This window comes from Sinohyriopsis cumingii, chromosome 2 (genome assembly GCF_028554795.1).
Source record: "Sinohyriopsis cumingii isolate HCF-2022 chromosome 2, ASM2855479v2, whole genome shotgun sequence".
NCBI lineage: Eukaryota > Metazoa > Mollusca > Bivalvia > Unionida > Unionidae > Sinohyriopsis > Sinohyriopsis cumingii.
In genome coordinates, this window is record NC_142962.1 from 159,851,701 (window position 1) to 159,870,270 (window position 18,570).

General features: G+C 35.2%; 1 protein-coding gene across 1 annotated transcript in view; it reads left to right on the top strand.

Moving 5' to 3' along the window:
* LOC149806205 (general transcription factor II-I repeat domain-containing protein 2-like) overlaps positions 1-18,570 on the top strand; it is a 52,065-nt gene that overhangs the window by 23,426 nt on the left and 10,069 nt on the right. The window contains exon 2 of the mRNA XM_089935320.1: positions 16,183-16,290. Within this exon, the coding sequence (XP_089791446.1) occupies positions 16,183-16,290 (108 nt within the window). The remainder of the gene's footprint in view (positions 1-16,182; positions 16,291-18,570) is intronic.

The following is an 18,570-nucleotide window of genomic DNA, read 5'->3' on the forward strand; positions in this document are numbered from 1 at the left end:
CATTTCATAAGCAGCATCATCTCGAACAGTCAATTTTCGAGAACTAAAAAACAAACTTCGCAGGCAAATTTTATTATAACTATATACAATTTGTAGCATGCCAATTTTTGAATATGCCAGTGTAGTCGGGGATAGATGCTCGTTGATCGATTCAGACAAACTGGGAAAGTAGTTACAGGACTTCCAAAATATACTAGTAGGCAATCTCTATTTTGAAAGGGGGTGAGAAAGTCTGCAGTCTTTACAAAGGAAACAAAATAAATTAACACTCTAGGGGACGTCCATTAATTATGTCAACAATTTGTAGGCAATTTTTTAGCCCCCCCCCCCCCCGTCAACAACTGTCAAACTTTCAGTGCCCCCCCCCCCACAGCAATTTTACAGCACATGCAAATGGGGGGGGGGGGGGGGCATTTGCCTGAAATGAACAAGAGTCTGTTATCAAAGTGTACAATATTTGTAAGGCATTAAGGTTACTGCATCTGGTTGAAGAAGTTGTATGCTTGTGTAGGCTACATCATTTATTTTATGTATTATGTTAAAGATGACTGTAAAATAGTCAAAATCTTAAGTTTCCTACGCTCAGTTATCCATCCTTGGAGGGATAGCTCATGGACTTCAATATATATAGCATCTATACATATAACATAGATACTATTTAATAGAAGTCCATGGATAGCTATACTATTTAGATGTCTATGGCTCAGGGCAGTCTTTGAATTTAGTAACAGCTTCCCTTAAAAATCTGTCTACAGTCTACAAGCTACATTGAATAAAAATAAAATATGATGATGCAAGACTATGACTTCCTTGGCAAGAGCTCAACCGGTTTAGGATTAAACTGGTGGGCTGTTGACGGGAGAGCGAGTGTGTGCCATCGACTAATTTCCTATTTTTTTTGATTTACTACATTTATTGTAAAAAATAACAATGTTGACGTCAATTTATCTTGAACTCCCCCTACCCCATGTCAACAATTGTCAAACGTCTTCAAACACCCTCCCCCCATTTTGTTGACATAATTAATGGACGACCCCTAGTCTACAAAATCAAAACAAGCAAAACTCCTGACTATCTAAAAAGTTACTCCCTCCCCCTGTGTCTACACAAACCAATTATAGGCTTCGACGTTCAAATAATATAATCGTTTACAATATTAGGCTAAATTCTAAAAAGCCATCTTTAATATCACTAACAGTGTGGAAATATCTTGAACAGGATACTTAGCGTTGCATATCTTACGGTTTTTTGAAAAAGTGTTTATTGTCCAAATATTGCTTCTTGTAAAATGCCTAGCTTTAGTCATCCAACCCTAGATATTACCCATACTAGATTAAGATATAATGTCAGCTCAATTAGAACTGATCTTTACCTGGTTCAACTTGTCGACAGCCCTTTTTATTCCTTCGGTGGAATTGAAACCACCATGCCCTTCCTCGTTTTCTGACCTAAGTATAGTCAGCAACGAACTGGTGAGAAAATTACACTCAGTGACATATCCATCTGTTTGCTTGGATTTACTGCTTTGGGGAAAGGATGATGCATATGAAAAATAAATAATTCTACAATATGTATGCAAATATAAAATACCGGACGATTTCAATAGCTTACTCGTAAATGCTGTCATTGCCTCTCTCTCTCTCTCTCTCTCTCTCTCTCTCTCTCATCATTTTATCAATTCTCATTATTACTCACTGTAATGTTGAAATATATTGTAATACTTGTATAATGATAATTTAAGTTTTTAGAACTTGTGCCAATCCCATATACAGTATGTACGTATGTATGTATGTATGTATGTATGGATGGATGGATGGATGGATGTATGCATGCATGCATGTACGTACGTACGTACGTACGTACGTACGTATGTATGCATGTATGTATGTATGTATGTATGTATGTATGTATGTATGTATGTATGTATGTATGTACGTATGGGGGGGATTCCTTACTACCCCATTCTTTTATATGATCTCTTTACTGTTGCTCGTCTGTGCATATGTGTTTGTCTTTGTTCTTTGTTTATTTTTTCGTAAACTGAAACCTTTAAATATTTTAGCATCATTATACGCAGGGCCGTCGCAGGTTTGCCTTCGATGAAACGGCGTCCAGGGCAAGCATCACCTTCGCCCCTCCCCCCCCCCCTCGAAAAAAACACAAACTCTTCATTTTTCAAATTTAATAATATTTATTAGAATAATAACTAAACTTAGGTATTTTAATTAAAATCTGTACATTCAAATTAAAAGACAATACAAATATGATCAGAAATATGGCATCCCTCCCCCACCCGGGTTTGGCGCCCCCGGCGGTCGCCCGTATCACCCACCCTTACGACGTTCCTGATGGTACTTAAAGTCCAAAACGTAGCAACTGGAGATTCTATCCATAGCTGAGAGTTTCTTTGAGAGATATTGAGGTGAATGTTCAGAATATCATCACTGGTAATAAATGTCAAAAGGAATATCGAAAAGCTTCTTCCTTTTATGAAGACATTACCGTCATTTCAGATAAATAACCGATATTGCGTGACACGTGAGACTGGTTTCATTCGTAGTGAGTGCGTGACTTTACCCTATCATGTCGGAAACTTCTGCACCCTGCAATTTTCTGTTAAAAAGATAGCGACTATTTGGGTTCCCTTATAGTTGAAGCATAAAACTAAATTTCACCGTTGACCTAACGAAGAACTAACGTACCTGAAAACAGTGTTATTAGCCGAGGAAATTCATATCTCCTTGGGGAACCTGATGATATTGAATGACAAGATCAAGTTTTGTGTCTGCATTTAAAACGCTACATCTGGAGAGAGCAAATCGCTCAGAGGTTTTTGTCAATATTTAACATATATAGCCAATAATTATATTTTATCAGACAAAACGCAAAATTTTAAATAAGATGCATGAATAACAGATTAATAATGATCTGTTGTAAAGGTTGGACGACAGATCCGCTAAAAGTTCACTTCAGCCAAATTATTAATTATTATATAATTAAAATAGATGGGCTAATTTTTGAACGTATCAAGAAAATGCATCAATTTGTTGCCTATCAGGTAAAGCATGTATACAATATTTGCCACAAAAATGTCTATGTGTTGGTTTTGTATCGTTTGTCATTTTATTCTAGCTATCGATCAATCGACCGATAGATCGATGGAAAAATACCATAAGGACAGTTTGTTATATGCAAATAGTTATAAACTTTATGGAAAATGTTTTCAATAATGAACTTTGTAAACCTTGTGAAATCTGAAAATAAATAAAAGTCCAAAACTTACATTCTGAAAGAAAAAAAATGCTAAAAACTAAAGAGTTTACTACTTTAATTTGAGAGTGAAGTGTAATTGTATTTCTGGGTTAACCTACGACATTAAAATAGAACAAAAAAGTGTACTACTGCCACAAAAGCGCCTTACTACTGACAGCTAATTACATATTGTACTATACTATAAATCACTGTTATCTTTGAATTTCCCTGTCACACTGTGATATTTTACCTGGTCATGACTTGTCTAATCAAGCATTCCTCTACAATGATGTCGTGTCTCTTTGAGCATGATTAGTTGTCGGACTTTAACTGCACTAATTTACGAAGATACAATCATGTACGTGGCACCCCGAGGTGTTACCCATAACATCACCGCCGTTTTCATCGAGTATCTGACCTCATAGCTTGAAGGTCTCCGTCATTCGTTTCTCCACTCTATTATCTGAATAAGAAATAATTAATTTTTGATCCCTGGTGCCGGAGCATTTGAGACGGCTGGCCACTCTGGATTCACTTTTATAGCAGTGAGATGAAGTGAAAGAAGTGAATGAAAAGATCTTATTGAATACAAGAAAGATTGTGAAAGTGTTCGAGTTCAAAGATGATATCCAAATTTTCAATAAGGCTGTTGACCCCAGGTCTGACCCGGTAACCTCACACGTTTCATCAGGGAAAAAAGGACTTTTCTTTACTCTACCCGTACACGGCATGGTTTGCACTTCTGGTCCATGTTGGTGTGAGAACATCTTTATATTGTATAGTTAGGCGCCTTAGGTGGACACGGAAAGAAAGAACACCATCGCTGCACGATATATTCGGCTAATAAGGAGGTCATACTGATTACTTGGAGATTCTGATACTATCATGCTATAACAAAAACACAATGAAAGAGCTAAACACTAAATGTCAAGTTGAAATGGTAACGATAAAATTCGTGCATCTTGATTATAACGCAGATTTGCATAAGCGTTTTCATTCTAAAGGCAAAAAAGACAAGAATATCAATAATTGGTCTTAGATGGGACAAGCAAACGAAATATAAGTTGCAAATGTAGATTGTAAGTAAGGAAAATGTATATACATTCCGGGTAATACCGAGATACATACATTCAGGCAACATTAATGACAATCATTTTCATTCTTGACGGCTATTTTGGACGATATTTTGATAATAATTACAAATGTGTTTATGTGTAACCCGGCAACGATTTGATTCATTGGATGTTGATATTCATTTCCAATCCGCTTTTCCGTGCTGCTAAAGGAGCCATATGAGGCTTTTGACAAGAAAAGTAGATATCGTATCATTTTGGGATACGACTTTACAATCAAAGGAGATGGGTGATTTTTGTTTTGAATCACAGGTTTTATTCAAGAACAAAGGCAATAAACCCACTACAGTACAATCTTGCAAACGGCATGCTAATATTTTTGGGACAATGTTGTGGTACTAATTGCTTGGTTACAGTCAATCATGTCAAACAGTAGATTTCAATGATCGGGACGATGTTGTGGTACTAGAGGCCCGGTTACAATAAATCATTAAACGGCAAGTTAATATTGTCCGGACAATGTTGTGGTACTAGAGGCCCGGTTACAATAAATCATTAGACGGCAAGTTAATATTGTCCGGACAATGTTGTGGTGCTAGAGGCCCGGTTACAATAATTCATTAAACTGCAAGTTAATATTGACCGGACAATGTTGTGGTACTAGAGGCCCGGTTACAATAAATCATTAAACGGCAAGTTAAAATTGTCCGGACAATGTTGTGGTACTAGAGGCCTGGTTACAATAAATCATTAAACGGCAAGTTAATATTGTCCGGACAATGTTGTGGTACTAGAGGCCTGATCCCGAAACTCGGATGTTCAAACTTAGAGCCCGCAGCTGCACAGTTGGATTTTAAATAATGTTACTAAGATCTACTAAAGTCAGACACTCATGTAGTTCCCTAAAATCCGATATTTACAGAGTGTTATGTATCTTTAATTTCTATAAAGTGTTGCCTTTTGTCCATGATTATAGATTGCATGGGTCATTTTGTAAACAAAGTATTATATAGCTATTTTTTGTCTGTGATTGTAGATTATATTTTAACATAAATATAATTTTTAAGTTAACATATTTACTTGGCACTGGGTTTATGACACTGTTTTCGCCTTGGAAATTTCTGGTCTACCAGATGTTTTTCACGTTCTTTATTAAATTTCTAGTAAAAAATCTGACCTTGTTTAAAGCTTACAATGTTCTGGAAATCAACTTTTACCCTTATCCTGTTCCTCATATTCTGTCTTAGGATTTTATATGAAGGTTGTTTGCATTATGTTATTTATTCCTGTCTTAACAGCCAGTTAATTTTTGAGAGAATTTATGTATTTAAATAATTCATTGGAATTACAAAGTGCTCATTAATACTCTTGACCTAAATCATTATTTTGGGATTTTTGTCAATTCATTTAAAGATATTTTGGGGTTAAATCATTGTGATATATCAAACCTTTTAGCACATCAACACTATTCCAGGCTTTTGGTACAAAAGCAGATTAAGATTATAATTCATTCGGAGCACCAGTGGAATTCATTAGGAATATCCTATACGTTTGGATTTTTTATGGAACTTTCAGGACTATTTGGGATTTAAGTCACAATGCTGTACATTCTTTTTAAAGTTTCACCTAGTTTTGGAGATGAATTTTACTAGAATAGGTTTTTGCTATTTACTGCTAGACTAGTTTTCTGCTATTTACTGCTAGACTAGGTTTCTATGTACTGCTAGACTAGGTTTTTGCTATTTGCTGCTAGACTAGGTGGCGCTCTACAATTTGTTATTTTGCATAGGTTAGGATTTTAAAGAAAAAGAATTTCCCCGGCTTTCCTCACTGGTTATACTGGTTATTTAAAAAAGACCTTGTATATCTTAGGTATAATTCAAAGAACCTTCAATTCCCTTTATTTTGGTGTATGATTGATGGATGTACTATGGGTTATAGAGTATACAGCTTGGCCTTACTTCAGATGTACATCTTTCAAAAAAGTGCTAGCTCTACTTGGTCATTTTCACTTCCTAAACTTCAGAGGTAAACTGTATAAAAAAAGAGGCGATAACTTTTTTTTACATTTTATGTATTTAGTAATTCATTCATTGCACTTTCAGAAGCTGGTATTGTCTAGTCTGGCAAAATTAATTTTCCCTATTTTAATAGCTGCTATGTATAGTGTACTTTAGACTAATTCAGGCTGATTTTTTAACACAAGAGAGCAGTCATTTTAGTTAGCAGTGTGCTTAAATCATGTAAAATTTCCAAAAGTACAATATCCAAAGAAATATCATCCACATTACATTAATGTAGTATAGAGGTATGCCAACATTCTCTCCATTGTGCATGTTTTAAATGCGAACTACTTCACCTTACATACGTCACTCTCTCAAAAGTACATATTAACTGGTTTTTGCTATTTACTGCTAGACTAGGTTTTTGCTATTTACTGCTACTTCATAAACTGTTACTTAGTTTAAGACCATATAGTCCTAACAAGAGTGAATATAGTTAACTATCCCATGTGTGCGTGTGGCAATGACAATGAAGTCGCGTAGCATTATTTGTCTATTGCCCCTTATTTAATACCGAAATATCTTTAGCTCTGTCTATTAGAACACACGTTGTGTACTTCTGGATTTAGGATGGAAAGGTGAAGTCGAATTAAGAAAAGAAATATTTCTGTCATATTCCTAAATCTTGAGTGTTAACAGTGGATCTTTATGATACTTACAATACATTATAAATAACAAAATTTGTAAGTGAAAGAAATGGATAAAAGAGGCTGTGACCAGCGCAGTGTCTACTCTCTCTCTCCCTCTCTCTTTCTCTCTCTCTCTCTCTCTCTCTCTCTCTCTCTCTCTCTCTCTCTCTCATTAATTTATTAGATGATCGAACTTTGATGCAGATATATGCATTGTGGTGAGATCACAGAGTACAAAACATGCAGAACAAAAAAGACAGCGAACTGAGTACGACCTCTTTATACGAATTGAGTACGACCTCTTCATTTCTTGCTCACTCTGCCTCCCTCGCAATTTTTTAACTTGCCTGCGAGCAAGTCACTTACAAACTTGAATTTACCCGAGCGGAATATTGATTTGACCCAAGCGTTGGGCAAGTGAACTTGTAAAACCCTAGACGGTGTTAATTTTTGAAAATGAAAATAAGGTTGTTGGTGGATATGTCGTGTTGGATTTTGTTAATGCGTGGTCAGGTGTTCCATTTTTTTTTTTAAAATTGTCAAAAACCTCGAGTTTATGATCGTTATTAATTTATCCATTTTCGTCTGGATGTTATTTGTTTATAAAACATAAAATGAGTCTGTTTCTTGGAATGGCATATTGACTCAGCAAATACCGGTCATAATCTGTACTACATATATGTCATGGTATTGTTGTAACATGATGTGTTGGATTATGTGTGTGAGTGAGCATTATCTAACCATACCTTCCCCCTCTGTTTGCTTTGTAAAGGGTAAATGTTACCTAGTGAAGGAGGGTGTGCATGGTAAAAAAGTGATAATTTCCATGACTGTACCACCTACTTCATCCTCATACTAAACACATACACGTCTGTTTGACGTTTTGTACTTTGTAGGTGTTGGTGTTTCTGAGTCAGGATAAGATTGGTCATTCAAAGTAAGTGTTTCACCATAATAAATCCAAATAACGTCCATAAAACCATGTTATTTTTGTTTACTGTTAGATGCTATTAATGTTACACCTTCCATAGAACCCTAAGGGCATGTGATCAGATTTAATGTTAAATTCCCATACAGTCCCACAGGGACGTAGTTAAGGCTAAATTTCAAAAAGCTTCCAATAGGCTGACATTTAATGTTAAATTCCCTCTCTATCCCATGTCATTCCACCTAGGCTTTTATTAATAATTATATCAATTTCATGGCCATCGTTGTGTAAAAAATACAAAATCTATAACTTCATGACCCAAATTTAGAACCTATTTTTAATTTATTAAAACTAATGAAAAGATAAGAAAAAATAAAATGACCTGGTATTTTAATTTCTCCAGCTTTACTGACAAATTGGCACATAATATTAAAATATATGTATAATTTCTGTTAAAGATTCTTGTCACTGCATAATATATAAAACATACAAATACTGATCCTTTTTAACTTTCCTTGTCGTCACGGTCGTCAAGAGCTATCCCGGTTGGGGGGGGGGGGGGGGGCAGTATGTATATCGCTTCGCGTGGTCTTGAACTTTCTCTAGAAAGAGATCAACAGCCGGCTTTCAAATGTGTCGGCACAGATAGCATATTTTCAAAAAGATTAGGCTAGAAAAGCCCACAAATCGTCAGTCAGTATCAGCACAGAATTTGGAATGATTTATCGGACTACTATTAATAGCATGGCTGGTAATAACTATCACATGTTTCGATTTTTATTCAGACCCTTTGAGAGGGATATCACGTATTTAATCATACATGTTGGAGATTAGTTATTCGTTGCAAGCAGCAACCAACGCCATGGCCAAACGTCACCATTCGCGTTGTACCGGCGCCTAATTATACCCGGTAATAAGTTTACCTCTCTCTCTCTCTCTCTCTCTCTCTCTCTCGCGTCAACCAACCACCAAACCACCACCACCATCCTCCATAAAGGGTAGAACAATATCCAAGGAATGGACTCCAGGTGTACGGATACCAAAACAATTGGCAAGTGGAAAAATCGACACTTAGCTAAATGTACTAACAGATAGATATTTATCTAGAAAAACAAATCACGTACACTAAATTACAGATGCAAATCGACACCGTTATATCAAACAGACAGGACTACACGCATCTCTGGATACCATAATATTTTGTTAAACATAATTTGATATAGATTGTCAAAAAATATAATGAAACAGGTAAGAGAGTCAATACTGTTTAGAAACAGGATTTTAACCTGTGTCACGTATAATGGTACTCTTACGTATATCTGATTTAATTTATATTTGTTTTAATTGTATTGTTTGTTTGTCAGCTTTACATTTTCTTATCCTATTACATGCTATTATAATAGAATCTTGTTCACGTGATTTCGAATTTTTTTCCAGAAAATAGTTTGACCTTGACTGTTCGTTTGTAAACAGTTAAAACTGACATAGCTCCCGACCTTAATTCAAAATTATTAGCAGCCACGTGAACAAGTTCTTTTACTTTCTTTTTTTTTTTTTTTGCTGTGGGAATAATAAGGGTGAGCTCGAGGATGTATTGGATACGTGACATTAAACTTGTAAATCATGTTAGTGAAGTAAACAACTTTGTTTATTTTTATTATTATTAGAGTAAAATTTTTGGTTTTTCTCAGCACCATGTTGAGAGTACGTGATGTAAACATGATCACGTGGCCCTCAAACGAGTACCCATTCTGCGTCACAAAATAACTGTATAACCATTGTTTTAGAGAAATTATCTCAGTCTGGACTTAAAACACTTGATGTCAAGGTGTTCTTTTGTTGTGTCAGTTTGAGGTTATTTTAATGCTTGTTCGAATTATTTGGATTAAAAATTATTATATCTTTTTTTCTTTCTTGGAAATATATGTGTGCTCATACAGAATTCTTGAACAAAAACATTTCATAAATTCAAACACCGGATTATTGTTTGTGCCAAGTATGTCAAAATATTTGACCTTCTGAAAGGATTTTGGCAAATTCCACTAACGGAAAGAGCAAAAGAAAGTTCGGCATTCGTGACTCCAGACGAACTTTACCAATATAAAGTAATGCCGTTTGGGATGAAAGGGTCACCAAGTACATTTCAACGTCTCCTGAATATGATTATCTCTTGTCTAGACAATTGGGATGCTAACATCGACGATGTCATCATCTACAACGACACCTGGAAAGAACATCTAGCAACAACTCGGAAATTCTTTGACAGACTCCCTAATGCAGGTTTGACTATTAATTTATCCAAACGTTAGTTCTGCTAGTGTAACTTTTCTAGGACATATCTCAGAATTTCTCGTGCCTGTTAATAAAAAGCAACTGATGTAATTTTTAGGTATGGCTGGATACTATCGGAAATTTTGTTCCAATTTTTCTATAATTACTGAACCCTTGACAAATTTATTGAGCAAGAAAAACAAGTTCCTTTGGACTGAAAAATGTCAGGAGGCTTCTGATAAGTTAAAAGCCATGCTTAAAAGCGCACCAGTTCTTACAGATCCAAATTTCAGCCAATCTTTGAAATTGTCTGTTGATGCAAGTGATGTTCGGGTAGTAGCAGTTTTAATTCAAGAAGACGAAAATGGTATTGCTCATCCAGTGTGCTAATTTTCTAAGAAATCAAATAAGCACAAAACAATTATTCAACAATAGAGAAGAAACGTTTGACTTTGATACTGACATTACAACATGTTGAAGTTTACCTTAGTTCAGCTCCATCTTCGATTATTGTGGTTAGTGACCCTTACTTTCATCGGCAAGATGAAAAATAAAAATCAAAGGTTACTAAGGTTGAGTTTGTTGTTACAAGAATATAATTTTAACATCAGGCACATAAAGGGAAAAGATAATTTAATAGCAAATGCGCTTTCCCGTGTGTAGAAATTTATTATTTCATATACACTGTGTATAATTTCAAATAGTTCTTTTTAACCTCATGTATAATTAGTCTATGATAAGAAAAGCTTTATCATATAAATATATACAATTATCTGAAATATATAGTGCACACAAAAGCAAGACGTATCCCTTGAGAAGTGGTTCTCACTGGATGACATGATATTGATATTTCTCCATATCGTGTGGTCTTGACGTCGTTGACTTTCATGGGATGTCTTGACATTAATGGCATTTTACAGTTTTAAAGCTATTTTATTTGCTATTGTTTTTCTTGTATAAATCATTTTATAAAGTCAGAACTTTATAAAGTGTTTAAGTTATTTGCATAATCTTTGATATATCGATTTGATGTGTGGTTATGTTTAAAAAAGAAATTAAAATAGTGTAAGTGTATTGATAGGTCATACAGCATACATGTTAAATGCATAAAATATAATATACTTCTCTTGTTTGCGAATGTGAATTTCATAGCGTCATGTCGTGTTTAGGAATTGCTAAATATTTTGTTCAATCAGATTGCAATAATACTTTTGTTCATTAAATATGTTGCTACGTAGTGAATACACGCTGACCCAAATAGGTTATAAATAAATACATTGTTCTTTCAGTGACTATACGTAATTTGTGAATTTGTTTTTGTGTGCAGTACTGCAGTTTGATATAATTAGGAAGCCATAATAGAAAGCAATGTAAATAATAAGGAAGCCCTAATAGAAAGCAATGTTAAGTTAATGTAATTATGAAGCCCTAACAGAAAGCAGTATAATTTGATGCGAATAGGAAGCCCTAACAGAAGGCAATGTAATTTGATGTAATTAAGAACCCCTAACAGAAAGCAATGTAATTTGAAGTAATTAGGAACCCGTAATAGAAAGCAATGTAATTTGATGTAATTAAGAAGTCCTAACAGAAAGCAATATAATTTGATGCAATTAAGAAGCCGTAATAGAATGCAATGTAATTTGAAGCAATTAAGAATCCGTAATAGAAAGCAATGTAATTAAGAAACCGTAACAAAAAGCAATGTAATTTGATGTAATTAAGAAGTCGTGATAGTAAGCAATGTAATTTGATGTAATTAAGAAGTCGCGATAGAAAGCAATGTAATTTCAAGATGTTCCATCTAATTCATCGCAAACTAGTTTGCAATTTAAAACTGCTTCGTTCACCACCATCATCCGCTGTAATATTTATTCTGATAAAACATCCTTACTTAATATAATACGGAAATAGACTGAAGGTTATGTTTCACGCGTCTAGATCATTTCAAATTTTTATTTTTATTGTTATTGCGGATGACACACATTTATTAATAGAGGTTTCTTCACCAGGAAATCATAGTGGATAGCTGAGGTCTATCCAGTAACGACATTAAAAGTATACATCCATTCTTATATTTTTATTTCTTTGGAAAAGCATATTTAGCAGCAATAAAACAACCATTTATGTGTTAGTATCTATAACTAATGACCGACTGTGGTTACTTGTGACACAGTGTAATTATTCATAGTCAAGCAGGGTGATTTTTCACTATGCATAAAGCCTTCCAACGTGGCATTTATAATGAAGATCCCGTTCTTATTCTATTTATTTAATAAAGTTGTTCACGGAACAAATTCTGGAATATAAAACCTGTTGCTATTGTTCAAAAGTATATAGACAATTTTACATTAGTATTGATAATGAGCCGTCAGATCTGGGTCAGTGCATTTTGTTTGAAGTAATCAGTAGAACGAACAACATAGACCCTGATCTGCAGTCGCATTACGTTAGGGTAAATCAGAATCCTTGTTCTTTGAGGTTTTACTCGACACAAAAATGAATACATACTTTACATTTTTCAAGATCATTTACAAGCTGAAAAAACAAAGTTGACTCAACATGATGCCTCAATCATTAAGTAATACAAAGCATTTCTGATTCCAATTACACTGGAATTCTCACCGTTTTATTATTATTATTATTATTGTTGTTGTTGTTGTTCGTAATGATGTCGTTGTATTCGAAGATTGGTCCCCTGCCAATTATCACGGAATTTAATTGGAAATTAAAATTTTATAAGATTAACGCTAATGCCAAGTCTTTGGAATATTAGCGGCATTCTCCATCTTATGTTCTATTCAGTGTCAATGAAAGGGTATTTTATATGTTATCAAGTTTAAAATAAGGTCCATTGATCAGACAAAACTTCATTTCCCGCAATATTTGTACTTTCATATGATAGTGCAATGTGAGACTTCGCCTTACCTCAAAGATAATAGGAATCATACGCAAGGCATACGTTTGTCGATAGTCTAAATTCACGTGATATTGACAGCCGCTATCGAGCTCCAACATGCATGCTGAACTTTGATTCTCCACACGATGAAAGAGCCAACTTTGAGAATTCTGAGTTGTAAACTGTCGAGTCTTGAATGTAAAGCTCTTAGGAGTTATTTCATGCTAGTGATGGGTGAATATGTAAAAAGCGACCTTTATACCTATGTACTATAGATGTGATTGTCGAGAGAAACGCGCGCATAAACGCCCCAAACACTTTTCAAGCTAGATCTGGACTATCTCGGCCAAGGACAAGTACATTAAGCAATATATGTCCCAATAAAGATCATCGGAATCAAAATCTCGTCATCGTGACTGATCTAAGGGTCTACCCATATCAATGTTCAGACCACGATGTTCTACATCATTCTCATACTGACGCCAAGATTCAGTTCTGATGTTTGATTGGCTTATATCAAATCTTGGATTGGAAAATATCAAATGACTAACCAATCAGACATTAGAATTTTTAGAATAGCCTTATTTGAAAAATAACAATGTTGAAGCTAGTTATCCTAATAATCGAACAGATACAACTTTTTTTTACAAGATATGAGCAATAAAGTTAAAAGCGATAATGAGTGATTAATTTAAAGTGAATGAAATATGGTGTTTGTTCCAATCACGCACCTAATCCATCGAGAAGCGATCTCTAATCCAACTATTTTTTTCATATCTTAAAGCTAAGTAAAATGAAAGTGCTAGATGTATAGTGGATAATAATTATAGTTTTACTAATTAAACATGCACAGTTTTCTTCCATACACTTTGAATATTATTACACCGAGGTAACATGTCCGTACTTTCACAGGATGAATTATTATATATATGTATACAAGAGCTGTTTAATGTGACTAAATATCGGTTCATTTTAAAATAACTTTAGTCTGACAAAGCTATCTTTCACTGATATTACTCTTACATGGACACGGCTGAAAATTCTTACATTTAGATATCAGGTCAGATGAAAGTAACTACCCACACACATTCGGGAAGAAAAAAGCATAACCTTGAATATATTACATGTTACACCAGTAAAATACTTCAAATTCCCACTCGGTTACAACTCAGTGCAAGATACTTACCACTTTAGATAGATAGATACATAGATAGATAGATACAATGATAGATACATTGATTGATAGATACATTGATAGATGCATTGATAGATACATTGATAGATGGATGGGTGGGTGGGTGGATGGATGGACGGATGGGTGGGCGAACGGACGGGCGGATAGACATCAGATAGATAGATAGATAGACAGATAGATAGATAGATATATGTGTTACACATAGAAAAATCAGAGATTTAACCGCCACGTTCACTGGAATGCCTTTGTTAAAGAAATGAGTGATCCAGCTCATAAAAAAATATTTAGAAATATAATTACCAATTTTTTGTAGTGAATAGACAACATTTGTTTTTAAATTTAGTATATTTTGTTTTAAGTTGGTCATAATAAATATTTTTTACTGATGAATCTTGGCACATACAAACTTTTTTGAGCTTATATAGAAAGCCGAGATTGTAATTAAACTTTTTCCTTTTCGTAAGATTTTCTGATTCGTTGCACCCTCTTCCATCCAACAAATCTTCCAATGAGTGAGAGATGATAAGGATAAGGAATAAGCAGTATATGAGGTCTAACAGATTTTTTCTAAGCAAATATAAACCACTCACTACTGCCTGGTAAACCGTATATATTGCCCCCACTCACTACTGCCTGGTAAACCGTATATATTGCCCTCACTCACTACTGCCTGGTAAACCGTATATATTGCCCCCACTCACTACTGCCTGGTAAACCGTATATATTGCCCCCACTCACTACTGCCTGGTAAACCGTATATATTGCCCCCACTCACTACTGCCTGGTAAACCGTATATATTGCCCTCACTCACTACTGCCTGGTAAACCGTATATATTGCCCTCACTCACTACTGCCTGGTAAACCGTATATATTGCCCTCACTCACTACTGCCTGGTAAACCGTATATATTGCCCTCACTCACTACTGCCTGGTAAACAGTATATATTGCCCTCACTCACTACTGCCTGGTAAACAGTATATATTGCCCTCACTCACTACTGCCTGGTAAACAGTATATATTACCCTCACTCACTACTGCCTGGTAAACAGTATATATTGCCCTCACTCACTACTGCCTGGTAAACCGTATATATTGCCCTCACTCACTACTGCCTGGTAAACAGTATATATTGCCCTCACTCACTACTGCCTGGTAAACAGTATATATTGCCCTAAGAAACTGAATTGTCTATGTCCTGGTGGAGCAGAGCCGTGGATGAGATGGATCGTCTATTAAGCCTTCCAGCGTAGATTTGAGACTAAATATTTGTGCACTTTAAAAATGATAGACTTTATTTGAAAATCGATTTTCAACATCCACAAGGAGTGGGAGGAAGAACAGAAAGAGGAGAAAGAAAAGTAATACACTCGTATCACAGCAAATAGTAAGATGAAGAAATAAAATGAGAACAATATTTTCCTGGCTTCTGCAGGACATTTTCCTTTTCAAAAATCATTAGTATGGGTGTAACGTTTTCCAATTTTTACAAATAGATAAATTGTTAATCTAGACTAATCTGTCTAAATTAATATCTATTATGTTTTCTACAATGTATTGGAGCATTTTTGTTATCTCATCCAGAGACAAAGGTATGTCAGTTCGTTTTAGTATAAAAGAAAAAATCACTGACGATGTTAATACATCATAATAAAAGCGACTCGAAAAAGGACGTATTTATGTCCTATATCACCATAGTCTTCCTGATTTAAACTCTAAGATATATGTAAATAGGAAAATGGATACATACTTACAGCGACATACGTACATATATATGGATATACACAAACATAAAACAGGTGACCCCGAAAATGGTGGTTTCTCGATGGGTTTATTTTTTTTATTTTTTATTTTTTATTTTTTGTTGTTTCAGACTTACTTTCCATTAGTGGCCCCAACACCAGGGCCTGGCTCCACGAACAGGACATCCCCAGCTCTGTTCATCTCCATTCCAAGGATTAAAATATACGGAGAGCTCAAGGTGAGGCTCAGTAGCCGTGCCTCCTACTTTTCTGTCCTTGGGGATAAAGGCTCCTCCTCTTCACTCTGCTGCTATCATTCTTGCTCCTCTGATACAGCCGCCACTATCCTCTCTGGCTACCTCAGCTTCCGCAGTTGTTGCTGTAACTTTATCGAACTATTTTCTTCCCATGCTCCCTTTGTTTTTATCATTTCATCTTTCATCATCTATGTCAGGAATCTTTTGCCCATGCCAAAACATATTTGGACTCCTTTAGTCAATATTTTATTTTGATGTAGGTTGATCTCCAGTCCAGGAAGAGTTCCACCCTCACTAAATACGACAAGGATTTATTCAATCTTCCGCTTACGCTTATTTTTGTTTCTTTGCCTGGGCAAAGATAAATGGTAAAACTGGTAATACACTATATGCTCGAGTAACATTCTTTATTGAAAACCTTAAAAACGGACGTGGACATTAAAGAAAACACCATCTTAGAAAAATTTAAAGAATTACAGAAAGAAAATAAAATGAGCATGTCAGAAGAAAGGTTTTCTTTTCAAACAGGAACCAATAATATTTTTCAAAATCAATTTTTTTTCTCAATAAACCCCGCCATTTCAAATATCAATAAAGAATGAAACGGGATGATTAGGGCTAGTCCCTTCTTTTTCATGTGCTACTGACAAACACATGTTACAAATGAACATATTTACATCGTTGGCAAAGTTGAGTAATAAGACTACACTTTCAATAGTACACGGACATTTTGCTATAAATTAACACATTAGTGTGCTAAAGAAAATAGATCGCCATACTGTTCACACAAACCTACATGTCTGTTTTTCTGTAATCATGTCTCAAGAAATCAATTCCAGAGCAAGACCGTACATTTCGTAATGGGAATTCACGACTGTATTTACAAGGAAAACACACAATATTGTCCACACACCATCGAATCCGATCTTTGTAATTTCATATCAAATTGATTGGATACAGTTTTTATCCCCGTGAAGTCAAGATGTTGTCTTCCAAAAAAGGTAATCCAAAACAATCAAAATTTTCCACATTGTATGTATTAGAAAGTAAACTGCTGCCCGGTGGGTTCATGGGCTATAACATTTGTACGTGTTGAAGCTAGTACGTCGTTAATGTTCGATTATAAAACACACCATTAGCCTTCCAGAAATTTTGGAACAACTGTGGGTTAGAGGGTAATGAAATGCCAAAGTGTTCGTTTTCACAGTTAATAAAATGCAGTGAGTTTATACTTTATATTTTTTTAACGTTTTGGCAAGTATGTCGATGAAAGAAAACTCTCTGAACTCTGGTGTGTTTTGTCTCCAGAAGTGAATAAAATGGTAAAGAATGTTCACTCAAGTGTTTACACCACTCTGTCAAGACTTTGTCTTCCGAGACGAATGCACATTAATCATCCAGATACTCTTACAACTTTCCGTTCTGATTCATCATGAATCACGTACGGTGTTGCAATTAGCAAGGCTGATCAATTTGATGACCATAACAATATCCTCTGGTTAGGAGTTTAATTCTTTCACCCAACAGGGAAGCAGCGCAGGAGACCTTTTCATGCTTACCAATTTGATATAATGTCTGTGTTTTCTTCTTTTTCACTTATTGTCTATGACTGCTGTTCTGCATAATAAACTTCATCCTCTCCAATCTTCATAGCTTCGTGTTCCGAGTTTTAGTAGCGTATGATCACTTCTCTAAGACTGTTGACTCAGAAGCATTATCGAATTCTCCATATAAGATTTCATTTACTATATTTATGAGGGCTATTGTAAACTGAAATTTTACATGGAGTAGGCCTGTTTGTATGAGAAGGGAATGTTCCACGTCGCTAACTTGGTCTGGAATGAAATCAAATCTCCACGAGAGATATCCTCTTCAATAATCGTTGTACAAAATACCGTCAGGTACTTTTGATTTATAATTGTCCGTGGTTTCAAACAGAGACGTTCGAACTCAAGCATTTTGTCTTGACACAGTTGGGTTCACTAGGCTTGGTCCACAACATACGGACATTTCTGGTGACTTCTATATTGGACACGATGAAATGTTGGAACTCGAAAGGACTTTGATCAATAGTTTCATTGACAGCTCCATTGCTGACACAATACACTGCAACTTTCTGGCCGAAAAGGACAATTTGAATTTTAGGAACAATTTCTCAACATAGCACCAACAGTGGTTGTTGTTTCTCTTGCAGTTATGAACCCTGAGAAGAGAATGCAGTAGTGTTTAACGACTTGCTGTTGCCTTCAACTTCCATGTATG